The sequence below is a fragment of the Sarcophilus harrisii genome, chromosome 4, assembly GCF_902635505.1.
Source record: "Sarcophilus harrisii chromosome 4, mSarHar1.11, whole genome shotgun sequence".
NCBI lineage: Eukaryota > Metazoa > Chordata > Mammalia > Dasyuromorphia > Dasyuridae > Sarcophilus > Sarcophilus harrisii.
The window spans coordinates 389,002,082-389,017,180 of NC_045429.1; the positions used below are offsets into that span (position 1 = coordinate 389,002,082).

The window sequence follows — 15,099 nt, forward strand, 5'->3', positions numbered from 1 at the left end:
TTCAATTCCTAATACAGTGAGGGAGGATCAGGGAAAGCTTTGTGTGAGCAAAGTCTTGGAGAAATGTAAGCATAATGACATGCCTAAATCAGAGAGGGAGTACCTTTTAAGATTATAAATAGTGTAACACCAGTTTTAATAGTTTCTCTTACAAAGACTCTTGTTGCTATGTCTTTAAGAAGCAATAGAATCTTGGGAAGTTACAATTTAACTGCTATTTTTAAGAGAGAATGAATCTTGAGAAAGCTGGCAGCTTAATTCCCATACTGGAAAGTTAACTGTGGTATTTGAAGAAAGACTGTGTGAAGAGAGAGTAAGAACTAAGAGAACTGCTTTCCTGAAAACTATTTTAACTTTAATCTTTCTGTGAAATATTATGAAGAAAATCCTTGGATTTTGATTGCTATCCAGAGCAAGCTGAATTTTGGGACTCTGCTTCCATACTTAAAGAGGTCAGCAGGACCAGTGATGTTTAAAGGAGACTTTTTCACAGGTGAGACATTATTTGTCTTCATTTCTTGTTACTGTTAATATATAGGATAGTTAGGAAGTTAGTAACCTTAATGTTTTAAGCTTAGACTATTGGAGTTTTATACATACATACATACATACATACATGTGTGTGTGCACATGTATATATGTGCATGTATATATGTGGAGAGATATATAGAATATATAATAGAAAACATATTGAGAACATATAAATATATGGAACATACATAAAGAATACATAAGTAAATATATAGAACATATATAGAGAATATATAATCATATAAAGAGAACATATACAGAGAATCTGAAGAATATGTAAATACATATACAGCACATATACACCCCCGGAAACATACAATCATGTGGGGGAGAGAGACAGAGGCAAACAAAGAGGGAGGGGAAGTCTGTGGGAAAAGATTTTTTTCTACTTTGTTTAATAAATGAGGGTAGGGGGTCAGAGCTAATCAGTGAGAGATTTCAATTTTCACATTTTATAAGGAATTAACAGTACATATCCTTTTTGAGAGTTTCATGTTGTTGTTGACACATATACACACTTAGTACTCATGTAGACTATATATGAAGGTCACCAAACTTAACATCTATTACTTGAATGTGAATACATAGTGGAGGGAAATAGTGTTAAGTTTAAGGAAGTGATGGTAATACATTTTGACCTGAATATATAAAGTACATAAATGGGATTAATATAAAACAAAACTAGAATGATAGGTAGGATCCAAATTGGGGAAGCCCTAAAATGGTAGGTTAAGGAGTTTATATTTTATTCTATAGGAAAACAGTAATTCCAAGAAAATTTTTGATATGGTAATATGGTCAGACTTGTACTTTAAACAGATTTTTTTTTTTTTAAATAAAGCTTTTTATTTTCAAAACATGCATGGGTAATTTTCAACATTCACCCTTGAAAAACCTTGTATTACAAATTTTTTTCCTCCCTTCTCTCCACCCTGTCCTCTAGATGGCAAATAATCTAATATATGTTAAACATGTGTAATTCTTCTACACATATTTCTACAATTATCATGCTGCACAAGAAATATCAAATTAAAAACTAAAAAAAAAGATGAGAAAGAAAACAAAATGCAAGCAAACAACAAAAAAGTGAAAATACTATGTTGTGATCCATATTCATTTTCCATAGTCCTCTCTCTGGGTGCAGATGGCTCTCTTTCTCATAAGATCATTGGAATTGGCCTGAATCATCTCTTTGTTAAGAAGAGCCATGTCCATCAGAATCGATTATTGTATAATCTTGTTGCTATATATAATGTTCTCCTGGTTCTTTTCACTTTACTTAGCTTTTCATGCAAGTCTCTCCAGGCCTCTCTGAAATCATCCTGCTGATCATTAAACAGATTATTTTGGCAGTTGTTGTGGAAGATGAGGGAGACTAGAAGTAAGGAGATGATTTAGGACACTATTACCACAGTCTGAGTGGTGATAAAGGACTAAAAGAAGGTGGTACCACTATGGCTGTGTGATATAGTGAGAGTGGAATAATGTGACTTACATACTGCTTTTAGGTTTGTAAAGTGATATTATAGATATCTGACTTAATATTCACAAATGAAAGTGAAGAGTCATGGATTATGTCAAGGTTATGAACTCAGAGAGCCAGAAAGTTGGTGATACTTTTAATTTATTAAAAAATTATTAAGCATTAATATGGGCATGCCCACTGTGTTGGGGACTGAAGGAAAAAAATAAATTTCTTGTCCTTTCAGGAGTTGATATTTTTTTGGAAGAAAGGGGTACAACATATACACAAATAAGTAAATATGAAGTATTTACCAAAGTATGCAAGGTAATAGAGAGTAAGGATGAAAGAGGGATGATAATTGACAAATGGAGGGATCGATAAAAGTTTTGTATAGGACTGTTATCTAAATAGTACTCAGAAGGAACCTAAGGATTCTGCCATTTAGATATGAGGAGGGAATATATTTCCGAAATAGCAACCATTTGTGCAGAGACCTAGAGGCAGGAAATAAAAGGACTATTTCAAAAATAGAAATGAAATAACATTAAATAAGTTAGGAAACATTGGTGGAATCCAGACTGTGTAAAGATCATTTGTTAAGTTGAGAATTTTTTGATATTTTATCTTAAAGCCAACAGAAAATCATTGAATATTTTTGATTTAGTGTTAGAAGTAGGTTGGGTGGGATGGGGAGGAGGAAGATGACATAGATCTGTGTTTTTAAAAATGGCAGTTTCTAAACTGTTTAGATGATGGAACAGAGAGTAGAGTGAAGAAACTGGCCATTGTACTGCAATCATGCAATCAAATTATCAGAAAGGGACTGAACTGAATAAAGGTTGAGTTGGGACTATAGACAAGGAAACAGGTGCAAGAATAAATAAGTAAAATCCATAAGACTTAGTAACTGTTTGGATAACCAATAGCAAGTACTTATTAAGCATTGCCAAGTGCCCTGCATCATGACAAATACAGTGTGTTTGTAGGGGAATTAATGTGAAAGTCCCTGCTCTCAAGGATCTTACATTCTAATAGAGAAGAAAATATGCGTACTTCCTCAATCTATAATCAGAGTAATAGATTGAGTTCCCAGAGCATTTCTGGCTACTGTTCCCCTCAGGGTTTTAGGAGTAGCCTTACTGGACAGGGGTAGTTTTCTAATGCTATCACTTATAAGTTCCAACCAGTATGGCTCCTATTCATTATTAATTAACATCAGTCAGCCAGACATTATTATTATTATTATTATAGAAATGGATATTTACTAAGGAGGTACAGTAATAACACTTGTTATAAAATACTCACCCCTTGCCTTCTGGCAAGCTGGGGAGATGTTTTCTCACAGAGTGGATTCAAGGTTAGAGAACACATGTAATAAAGTGGTAAATATTGGATCTTGAGTTGCTAGAAAGAAGCCTTTGCACTCCACTCTTCCCTTATAGGGTTTCCATGAAGTTCTCCCTAGGTGTAGGTTCCTTGTAGCCTTCTAAAGTACTTTCCTCAAGGAAAGTGTGTTTCTATGTTTCTTCGTTCCCAATGCAGTGCTATTATGAGCCACTGCTATTTTAGGGACATGCATATTTGCAAGTGAGAAGTTTCAAATATTCTGACTTTTTAAAGTTTGAAATCACATTTTGGGATCAAGTGACATGCATTTGTAAACTTCTGTTTTTCCTTCTTCTCTCCCTTCCCACCCCAGTCTTTTTTCTCAGCACTTTAGTTTCTCTCAGCCATTCCGTCAGTGGGCTGGCTTACTACTAGAATGCCTAATTCTGAACTAATTTGTTTTACTGTTTTATCAAACCAATCCCCAAACATCTCTTGTGTTTTTTTATTATTCAGTCACGGCCAATTCTTTGTGCCTCATTTGGAGTTTTATTGACTAACATGCTGAAATTTCCCCTTTGCAGCTTATTTTACAGATGAGGAACTGGGTTAGGTGACTTGACCAGGATCACACAGCTAATAAGTGTTTGAACCTGGATTTGAACCAGGTTCTCCTGACTCCAGGACAAAACTTCATTCATTGTAACACCTAGCTGTTCCCTCTTATGTTTACATTTACCTTACAGTTCTTTTTAATCTCAGTTAAGAAGTCTGAGCCTTTGTATTTCAATTACAGTGAGGTAGACTCCCAATCTTAAAGAGAAAACAAATACAATGCAAAAGAGATATAAAGCAAACTTGGGGAGGATGTCCCTAGCAATTGGGGATACCAGGAAAGGACTTATGCAGAAGGTAGCATTTGGGCTGAGTCTTAAAAGGAACTCATGGTTTCCATTATGCAGAAGTGAGAACAGAGTACATCTTTTTTTTTTTTTTTTTTTTTTTTAAATAGCCTTTTATTTACAAGTTATATGTATGGGTAACTTTACAGCATTAACAATTGCCAAACCTCTTGTTCCAATTTTTCACTTCTTACCCCCCACCCCCTCCCCCAGATGGCAGGATGACCAGTAGATGTTAAGTACATTAAAATATAAATTAGATACACAATAAGTATACATGACCAAACTGTTATTTTGCTGTACAAAAAGAATCAGACTCTGAAATATTGTACAATTAGCTTGTGAAGGAAATCAAAAATGCAGGTGGGCAAAAATATAGGGATTGGAAATTCAATGTAATGGTTTTTAGTCATCACCCAGAGTTCTTTCTCTGGGTGTAGCTGGTTCAGTTCATTACTGCTCCATTGGAAATGATTTGGTTGATCGACAGAGTACATCTTATACACTGGGGATACAAAGGCAAAGAGATGAAGGGCTATGTATGAGAAACAAGCAAGTAGGGCTAATTTGATTAGGGTAGAGAGTGCTTAGAGGAGAGTACTGAATTATAAATCTGTAAAGGTAGAATAGGGCCAAATTATTAAGAACTTTCTATGATAAGAGTTTACATTTTATTCTGGAGGTTATAAGGAGTCACTGGAGTTTAAGTAGGATGTAGCATGGTTAGATCTTCACTGTTGGAAAATCAGTGTGGCAACTGTATGAAATAATGAACTAGACTGGTAAAGACATATGAGAGACAGAAAGGCCAATTAGAAGATGATTGAAATAGTCAAGGAGAGCAATAATAGGAACTTTACTAAGGTAATGCCTGTCTGTATGAGTAGAAAAGGGAGGAGTTGTATATGAAAGTGGTAGAAAGGATATTAAGTGTGACAGGTTTATATAGGGTAAGTGAGGAATATAGGATTAAAAAACAAGGTTTTGAAAACAGGTAATTGGAAGGATAATGATGCCCTTAACAATAATAGGAAAGTTTAGAAGAGTGGTACATTTTTGGGGAAAATTCTTTTTTGTATTTTGAGTCTGATATATGAAAAATCTTGAAGTGTCCCAAAGACGGTAGTGTGGGACCAGAGCTCAGGAGAATAATTATGACTAGATATGTAGATCTGGTAATCATTTACATAGTGATGGGAATTGATGAGATTAAAAAATGAGAGACTCTATAGAGAAAAAAATAGAGCCTAGGACAGAACCTTGGGGCATACTCACAATTATTAGGTATGAAATAATGATCTAGAAAAGAAGTCTGAGAAGGAGAGGTCAGCTAAGCATGAGAAGGACAAAATGAGAGCTGTGACAGGAAAAATCAGAGTCTAGAGAGGATCCAAGAAAAGGAAAAATCAGAGTCTAGAGAGGATCCAAGAAAAGAGTATGATCAATAGTGTTAAATGCTAGAGATTTCTCCTTCCCTCCCTCCCTCCCTCCATAAATCTACCCATCCATCCATCCAAATATGCATACACACACACACACACACACAGAGAATAGATATACACACATATGATGTATTTACTTGGTATCTACATTATGTAGTATACATTATTTATTAGTATATAATATATACATGAGGTTGAAGAAGGAAGTCATGGATGATTCCAGAGCTGGAAATCTGGGTGGGCATTGATAATACAGGAGAGTAGTTTAGAACTGATTATACAGAAATTGAAATAAGGCAAGTAGGTTCAGGGATGAGAATAGAAGATAATGAGTTCTATTTAGGGGATGCTAATTTGGGATACTAATTAGACATATGGTAGCTAGGTGTTACAGTGAATAGAATGTTGAGCCTGAAATCAGGAAGACTCATCTTCCTGAGTTTAAATGGGGCCTTACTTACTAGCTGTGTGGCCCTAGGCAGGTGATTTACTCTATTTGACTAAGTTCTTTATCTATAAAAGGAGTTGGAGAAGGAAATGGCAAATCACTGCAGCATCTTTGCCAAGAAAACCCCCAAATGGGGTCACAAAGAGTTGGACATGACTGATATAACTGATCAACAATATTGCACATGTAGCAGAAAAGTAACCAAAAGATAGTTAATGACGGGGAGCTAATGTTCAGGAAAGAGATTCTGAATTTGAATATTTAGGCATCATTTGGAGAGATATTTGCATTGGGCCTGTGAGGCTCAATTTTGATATAGATATATCTGTCTAATCTATTTTATATATATCTATATCTATCTATCTGTCTGTCTGTCTATCTATCTATATCTGTCTGTCTGTCTGTCTACGGTATACCCTAAGTGTGTGTGAAGAGGTGTGAGGAAAACCAAACATAATGCTCTAGGAAACTTTGAGGAGGGATAGAAAAAACACTTTCTCTTAAGGAAATTTCTCTTGGGGCCTCAGGGAAGATTTCGACAGATAAGAAAGATCTTAACAGGAAGAAAAAAGAATTCCAGGTATAAAGACCAACCTTTTCAAATGTGTAAAAGAAAGTAGGAGATAACCAAGATCAAGATGCAGATAATGGAACATAGTGTGGAAATAGACTGGGCCTAGATTGGGAAGATCTTAAAAGTTATATGGGGGAATTTCTATTTTGTGCTTTAGGTAATGGGGAATCACTGAGGGTTTTCAGCAGGGGGCATCTCCTGGTCAGACCTGTGCATTTTGGAATGCTTTTAATTAAACACAGATTGGCAATCATTTTCTTTATGCAGCAAAGGGGTAAGGACTTTTGACAGGAAAGTACTGGATGAGACAATTCCATGTACCAGGGAGGCTTCTTTTACTTCAGTGTAACTTGCAGTCTTATTAAATTGCTTGAAACCTTAACATGACACACAATTGGTGAGTGCCAGAGGCCAGACTTAAACTCAGTTCTTGCTGACTCCAATGCCAGTTCTCTATGCCCTCAAGTTCCAGAAATGTTAAGAGTTCACGATGAAAATCCTCGGCACTTTGTATGGATTCCCATGGCGAATTTATGGGAAGTAGAGGGAGAAGGGCATACAGATTGGAGGAAATAACTACATCAATAAGGTTTGGGATCTTCCTGGCTCAGAGGCTGGCTCTTTATGACTGTACTACGTTGCCCCTTTCACAGCTCAAAGCTGGGAGAAACCACTTGTTTATAAGGCATTTGAGGGTTTACAAAATTGCTTGTCTCACTATCCTATAAGGCAGTGAGGCAACATTATTTCTCTCTATAGTTTACATAGATAGGGTGAAAGGGAAAGTGATTTGTCCATAGTCACACTAGTAGATGGTCTAAGGTAATACTTTTATTCTCACCAACATGGATGCCATAAGACACGATCTCATTTTTTGCAACATAGACCCAGATTTTTGCTTAATTCTTTAGTATGAGACTTAGTCCCCTGAGTGAAAGTCTGCATTAATTGTTTTACCCTAAGAATAAGGTTTAGACTCAGAAACCCGTTGAGATCCGCGTACCAGCTCCGCTCGGGGTGAGGATTTACACCTCAGAAATTGGCAACCCCCCCCAAATCGGGGCGTAAGTTATTGCTCTTTGACTGTCTAGACTTGAGAAAGTGATGAAGAAAATGTTAATAATGGAGATTAAACTTTAAAAAGTGCGTCGTGGGCGTTAAACATTTGCCAGCCCCTGGGGCAGTGAAAAAAAAAAAAAAAAAAAAAAAGCGAACCAGAACCATCAGGTAGGTCCTTTCCGGGAAGAGCTTTCCACAGCCATGTCTGGCGGAAACCAAAGCCTCCTTTTTGGCGAGACCGAGGCGGGCCGTCCCGGTACTTGAGGTCAGGTAAGTTGTGCAATTGACTCGGCCTGTCCCTCCCACGGCGGTGTAATGTCCCTGTCCGGAGCAGGCGGCACTCCCCGGGAGGGGGGGGGAGGGGGGGAGGGGAAGTTGGGGCGCCGCTCCCGGGCGGAGCATTCATGGAAAGGGGACACACGTGCCTTTGAGAAAATGGGGCCCAGGGTCCCCAGAGGACGGACACTTGAAACCCGCTCCCCTCTTGGGAACGTTGAGAGGAACTTTTTCGGGGTTCTTCCGTTCGGGGAGGAGTCTGTGAGGAGCGAGACCCCGGCCCCCGGGGGGGGGTCTTTCCTACCTCCTCTCCTCCGGGAGCTTGCCCGTGGTGGGGGTACGGCACGCAGGATTCGGGGTGTCGCGCTTCCCAGGCACTCGGAGAAGTTGCGGCTTCTCCAGGAATCCAGGGAAACACCACACGTTTCATTTGCCCCGGCTCCCACTCAGGGTCAGATAAATGGCGGTGGGCGCTCCCGCAGCGCTCACGCCCCCTGCCCGGCGTTGAGGGAGGCCGCGGAGTCGAGCCGCTGTGGCGCTCCGCTGGAAAATCCGCGCTGGCGCGCGCCCGCGCCCTCAGCCCCGCTCCCCACAGAGTCCTCACTCGCTGGGCCCCACCCTTCACCTTGCGCTCGGCGGCGCGCGCGCGCCCTCCCCTCCCCTCCACGGCGCGTTCTCGCCCCTATGCTTTTGTCTTGACGCCCTGATTTGAGGCTCGCGAGCGGGGGCGCGCGCGCGCCCATAGGCCCCTTCTCCGAGGTGCCGCTGTTTCTGCTCCGCCCCTTCCGTCACGTAGGGCGGGGCCAGCGGCGCGGCGGGGCGGGGGCGGGGCCGGAGCCGGGGCGGGCCCCGGGATTAGTGGGTTTAGGAGCGGAGGTGGGAGCCGGAGCCGCGGGAGCCGCCGAAGAGACAAAGCCGCGGCGTGGGGGCGCTGCGACTCAGGAGGGGGTGGTCCCGAGGGGGCTCGGAGGCCTCCTTTCTCGGGCGGTGGGTTCCGTGCGGCTGCCGCGCTCGGCCTGAACCCTTCGCCTCCCCTTGCAACAGGTCCGGCCTCCCCCGCCCCACCGGCCCCGGCCCGGGCCCCGGCCAGATCCTGGTCTTCGGGGTCGTGTCCTCGCGCTCGCCGGGCGGGGTCTCCAGCCCGGCCCCCCGCTTCGATGCGGTTCGGATCCAAAATGATGCCGGTGAGTGCGGAGCGTTTCCGGAGGAGAGAAGGCGAGAGTGGGCGTCTAAGGGGGGGAAGGTATCGGGGGTCCGGGCCTGGGATTGTTTTCTGGGACGGCGCCCAGCGGGGGGGCTAGCGGCTGCGGGGAAGGCTCCTTGCCCCCCTTGGCCGCCATTCCTGCGCGCTGCTCCGGCCTCTGCCCCACCTGTTTGTGCCGGCGGGGTGGGGAGGTGGGCCGGCACCTCCCTTCGTTACCTTCCTCCCCAGGCTCTCACCTCTTGTCTGATGGAGGCCTCGGAGATTACCGCGGGGGGAGGGAGGGGGAAGAACCGCGATTCGGGGCCCTGCGAGTGCGTTCTGGCACTTTTTCTTCCCTCCTCGCCGGGGCAAGCGAGTACCCTGGAACTTACACAGGACTTGCACGGGTTGAAACTCAAAAAAGTTTAACTTTTCGATCAATAGTAGCGTATTAATTTAATTCGCCGATGCTGTGAATAGGGATCCTTGGCCCCTGCCCAATTTTAAGCAGAATTTGGATTTGATAGTGTCTCTACACTCCTATCTCTTCTTGGAAATTGAATTTGAAAAAGTCATTCTCAGCCATTAATTAGGACGACTCTTGCCTTTCTCCTCACCCTCCTACTCTACAGTTGGTCATTTGGATATTCATGAATCCTCTAGGTTCCTTCATTTTGATTCCAACGATCTTTGGGGGTCAAGATTGTGACTCGTGTTTTGAGAGTTAGACAGGTTCTTGAAATAACCACTAGTTATACATAACAGGTGTACAACAGGCCTAAAGTTGGGGTGCTGGATGGAGAAGGGAAACTTCACTTCTGAAGCGCTGGATGATTTTCACCTAATGGCAGTGTCACCAGGTCTAAGTCAATGAATGTTGCATATTTCAGCACACTTGTTTGTTTATGAAACTTTGTAGTTTCATCTAGCCCAGTGCGGGGCACCAAGTTCTTATTAATGGTTGAGGTAATGATAGTGTGAGAATCAAATGTTAAGAAAAACTGTATCCAATGGGTTTTGTATACCTGAAATCATAGAATGCAATTGTTAACACTTGCCCAATCTGGCTTCAAATGTTTCTATGTGAAACTTTCGAAATAGCTTCTCTACTGTGTTTATATTAATATGTGAAATAGCGTCCTTAAACTTTTGAAGTTGTAATCATATGTTTTAAAAAGAAAACAAACCAAACAAAACAAAAAATCCCCAATGTGACCTTGTTACTTTCCTGGATGAATATATGATTTCCCACAGGTCACTGAATTTCATTGATAGATTTATGAAAAAACTTAAAATTTTCTTTGTAATTGGGATTCTTTGTAATATCAAATAAGATATTTGTAAAGCACGAAACACCTTTTTTCCTTCTTTCCCTTCTTAATTGTAAGTGTGTTTTGTAGGATCTTTCATTTCCCTCTGTCCCTTAACCATTAGGAGACCAGAAAAGATGTTTATAAGAATGGCAGAATACACAAGTTTGACATCTGCCTGTTCAGTGCCAGAACTAGTGTGGGTAACAAATTTGAAATGCCTTGAATGGATTGTCAGGATATTTTAAATTTGTCATTCTCAAACAAAACTCCAAAAGAAAAAAAGAAAGGAAAAGCATAATTAAAGAAGATAGGGTGCTGAAATTTCACACAATGAAATTTCAAAATAAAATTTTATTTTAACAAATTTTTCTTTATTATTATTAGAGAACCTAATCTAGAAATACAAATTAGCATTTAGACACTTTATGGGGGGGGGTCATGAATTCCTTTGGCAGTCTAGAGTGCAAATTATTTTACCATAAATTATGAAATTTATAGACTGCTAAGATGATTTAAATGTCAAAATGGGCCCTGAAATTTATCCAGAATCCAGGTTTTGAGAAAGAAAAAATGAAATTTCTTTTTCAAAAGTATAATGTTAAATAGTTAGAATTTTCTACTTTAATTTTACTCCTAAGTGAAATGTGATGGCAGCTCTTTTGTTCATCTACATGAAGCACTCACTGACTAAACTTTGGTATGAATTGGGGGTACAAATGAAATTTTCCACTTTCACTGACTTTGAATGTAATTCTATCTTGATAAACATCTCTGATCTTTGGATGGGGATGAGAGAAATGTAATAGATAGCTTTTTCAAATGGTTATGGAGTTTGGGGAGAGGTATCCTGGTTAATTTTACATTTTGATTAAGTAGGACTTGTCATAGATTTTTCAGTTGGAAGGTAACTTAAAATTATCTAGGTCAACCTCATTTTACAGATCAGGAAACCGAGGCCCATAAGTTCATGCAAAATGTAATACCTGACAGATTCAGAATTCAAATTTATGTCTATATATTCCAAATCTAGCACTCTTTTAATTGCACTGTATATATTTTCAATAAATTAAAACATTTGGTAATAAAATTAAAACTTATAATTTAATCTTTGATTCACAGATTCTTTCAGGATATTGCAATGCTTCATACAGCATTGTAGTTACACTTGTTCAAAATTTCCCACAATTTTTAGTAACACATCTATGGTATTTTATGACATATCATAAAATAAGATTTCAAATTTCTTCCCCCCCCCCCCCCCAAGACTGGTCATTATTATGACCAATATGATATTTAGCCCTTTTTAGACTGAGATGTAATCTCAAAGATTAAATTTTGGTTTAAATGAATCATTTGAAAAAATGTACAGATCTTTTATATGCTGATAATTTATCATCATTTGTTGGATTGTGACGACTTTCATAGTAGTTAGTCACTTTTAGTTTTCACTATATTTGGTGCCATCTCAAAAAGTAGTTTGATTTTTTTTTTCAGAGGATTTGTAAAGCACAAGTATATAGTGTTGAAATATACCTCACTTTTAAACTTGTTATTAATGAGAGAGTATTTCTAGAAGAGACCTTGAAAAGTCTCTTAAAGTCATGCCTTACTTCTAAGAACATCCTTGAAAAATGTTTATTTGAACATTTTGCCAGAGTAATTTAGTCCTAAAGTACCTTGGGTGTATTTAACTATTTTCATGGAATTCATAAGTCCACTCTGGGGATAATGGAATAATCTTGCAAATTGGGAAAATTTTGGAGCAAAATAAAAACATTTGGTGTTTTACATAGAAAAGTCGCATTTAACTATTTATGATGTCTGCATATTAAAAACTTTATATAAAGAAAAATTTATTGTATATCTATTTTTTTTTTTTTTTTGGTTTATAAAGTTTTTCAGAATATGATCAAATACATTATTGAGATCCTGGATTCTTGTCAAGCAACTAGGTGCATAATTTTAAGTTTGATATTTGAATAATAAGATAATCAATCTTGAAATGTTGTTGTGGTTATAAAATGCAGGTAGATTGGGTAATGCTAGTCCATCTTATTTTTTAAAACTTCACAAAGATAGATGCCTTAAGTTTTTATCGTCATTGTATTTCATTGTCTCACAACTTTTGAGAAATTTTCTTAAAATTCTTGTGCTTCATTTCTGGCCCTGCTTTTAGTTGAAAATTCAAGTAAATAGTTCACCAAATATCAGGGACTTGATTGGGTGCAGAGAACTGTATAAGAGGGTCTGAGAAAATAAGAGTTTTGATAAGCCATTGTATAGCTGTATGCCATTACTAATATATCTTCATATACTTGGTATTTTTTGTACTTGGTATTTTTTTTTTTTTTAAATACCACCTCTAATATGTCTTTCTTTTTTTTTTTTTTTTTTCTTTTTTTTTTTTTTTTTTAGAACCCAGATTTTTTTATTCCTAATCCCATTCTTTCCACTACAACATATTAGCTACTATAGTATATAAAATATGGATTTGGATTTAACTGGTTCTATTTATTACCTTTATCCATATTTCCTCAGTAATCCAAATTGCTTTATGTGGCAGTGGAAGGAAGATGTAATGTCAATTTCATGAGACACTGGATCTTACTTTTTTACTCTTTTAATTTCATTTTTTTTTTTTTTTATTTAATAGCCTTTAATTTACAGGATATATACATGGGTAACTTTACAGCATTAACAATTGCCAAACCTCTTGTTCCAATTTTTCTTTTTTTTTTTTTTTTTTTTTATTTTATTTATTTATTTTTTTTTTAATTTAATAGCCTTTAATTTACAGGATATATACATAGGTAACTTTACAGCATTAATAATTGCCAAACCTCTTGTTCCAATTTTCACCTCTTACCCCCCACCCCTCCCTAAATGGCAGGATGACCAGTAGATGTTAAATATATTAAAATATAACTTAGATACACAATAAGTATACATGACCAAAACATTATTTTGCTGTACAAAAAGAATCAGACTCTGAATTATTGTACAATTAGCTTGTGAAGGAAATCAAAGATGCAGGTGTGCATAAATATAGGGACTGGGAATTCAATGTAATGGTTTTTAGTCATCTCCCAGAGTTCTTTTTCTGGGTATAGCTAGTTCAGTTCATTACTGCTCCATTAGAAATGATTTGGTTGATCTCGTTGCTGAGGATGGCCTGATCCATCAGGACTGGTCATCATCTAGTATTGTTGTTGAAGTATATAATGATCTCCTGGTCCTGCTCATTTCACTTAGCATCAGTTCGTGTAAGTCTCTCCAGGCCTTTCTGAAATCATCCTGTTGGTCCTTTCTTACAGAACAGTAATATTCCATAATTTTCATATACCACAATTTATTCAGCCATTCTCCAACTGATGGACATCCATTCAGTTTCCAGTTTCTAGCCACTACAAAAGGGCTGCCACAAACATTCGTGCACATAGAGGTCCCTTTCCCTTCTTTATAATCTCTTTGGGATATAATCCCAGTAGTAACACTGCTGGATCAAAGGGTATGCACTCTAATATGTCTTTCACATAGCAAATAATTCCTAAGTAATAGGGAGAAGGTAATATGACATAGGAATTTTAGAATCCAGACTTGTGCTCTTTGCTTTTGATACTGTTGCCAAATTTAGCATCATTTAAATACTTGTCTTGATATGATTGTGTCTTAGGTGCCTTAGAATCCATTTTTTAAAAATTGTCGAAGATTTTGTATTCAAAGACATTGATAAATGAAAATATAGACAAGTGGGTACATAGTGAAATTACTATTAAAAATGTCAGTAAAGGAGTTATGTGTATTTTGTTAGATGATAGGATGTCATAAAAATTGCTTGTGCATATGGGGAATAAGTCACAACTAATTTCTCTTCTTTCTAGTCAGTTGGGGAGCCTTCATGAAAGAGATGAGATTTTAGATACTACTTGATGGAAGACAAAAGAGAGACCTTGCAAGACTAGGTTGGGATTTGGGATGAAGTGAGAGTTGTGTTATTGGAGGAAATCTGCCAGGTCATTTTAGGAGGAGGCTTTAGTATGTCCTTTACTCTGGAACGCAGAAATATATAATTCATGGCAAAGAGATGTTAAGATGATTAATGAAATAATGTTCAAAAGCACAGGAGATTCTTGGATAATGGGCACTATGGAAATGCTGGTTATTTTATAAAATGCTGGATAAGCAGTTTTGAAGAACTAGAAACTGTGGCCATTGACAGATGTTTTCTTATATATAATGTCTTATGCAAAAAAAAAAAAAAAATATTGTTTTGGGATGCCTCTTACCTGAAAAATTTCTTTAATTTAGCCAAAAATGGCTTCATTTAAAAATGCTTATTTTAGTTGTTTTGCCTACTAAATATATGTTTTAGGATTGTTTATTCAGTTTTAAAAATTGCATCTTTGCAGAATTCTCCTAGGACACAAGTGCAGAAAATTAGCACATTACTATAATAAAATTAAAATCTAGAGCAGCATCAGTTAAGATCTTAATTAATTACCCCTTTTCCCCAAGGAATTTTAGTGCTGCCCCGCTAGTAAAAAACAAGTAGATTAGCAGAGAAATATAAAATGGTAGAT

The 15,099-nt window shown here is 38.2% G+C and overlaps 1 protein-coding gene across 2 annotated transcripts in view; it reads left to right on the forward strand.

Moving 5' to 3' along the window:
* The first annotated feature begins 242 nt into the window (after positions 1-242).
* Positions 243-15,099, forward strand: part of TP53BP2 (tumor protein p53 binding protein 2) — a 75,255-nt gene continuing 60,398 nt past the window's right edge. The window contains exon 1 of one of the 2 annotated variants that reach the window (XM_031967065.1): positions 243-493. Coding sequence is in view for 1 of the 2 variants with exons in the window: in XM_031967064.1 (XP_031822924.1) it covers positions 9,181-9,207 (27 nt within the window). In the remaining variant the exon portion in view is untranslated. Of the gene's footprint in view, positions 494-8,848; positions 9,208-15,099 lie in introns of those variants that run through there. The other variant, XM_031967064.1, reaches the window with a different exon arrangement.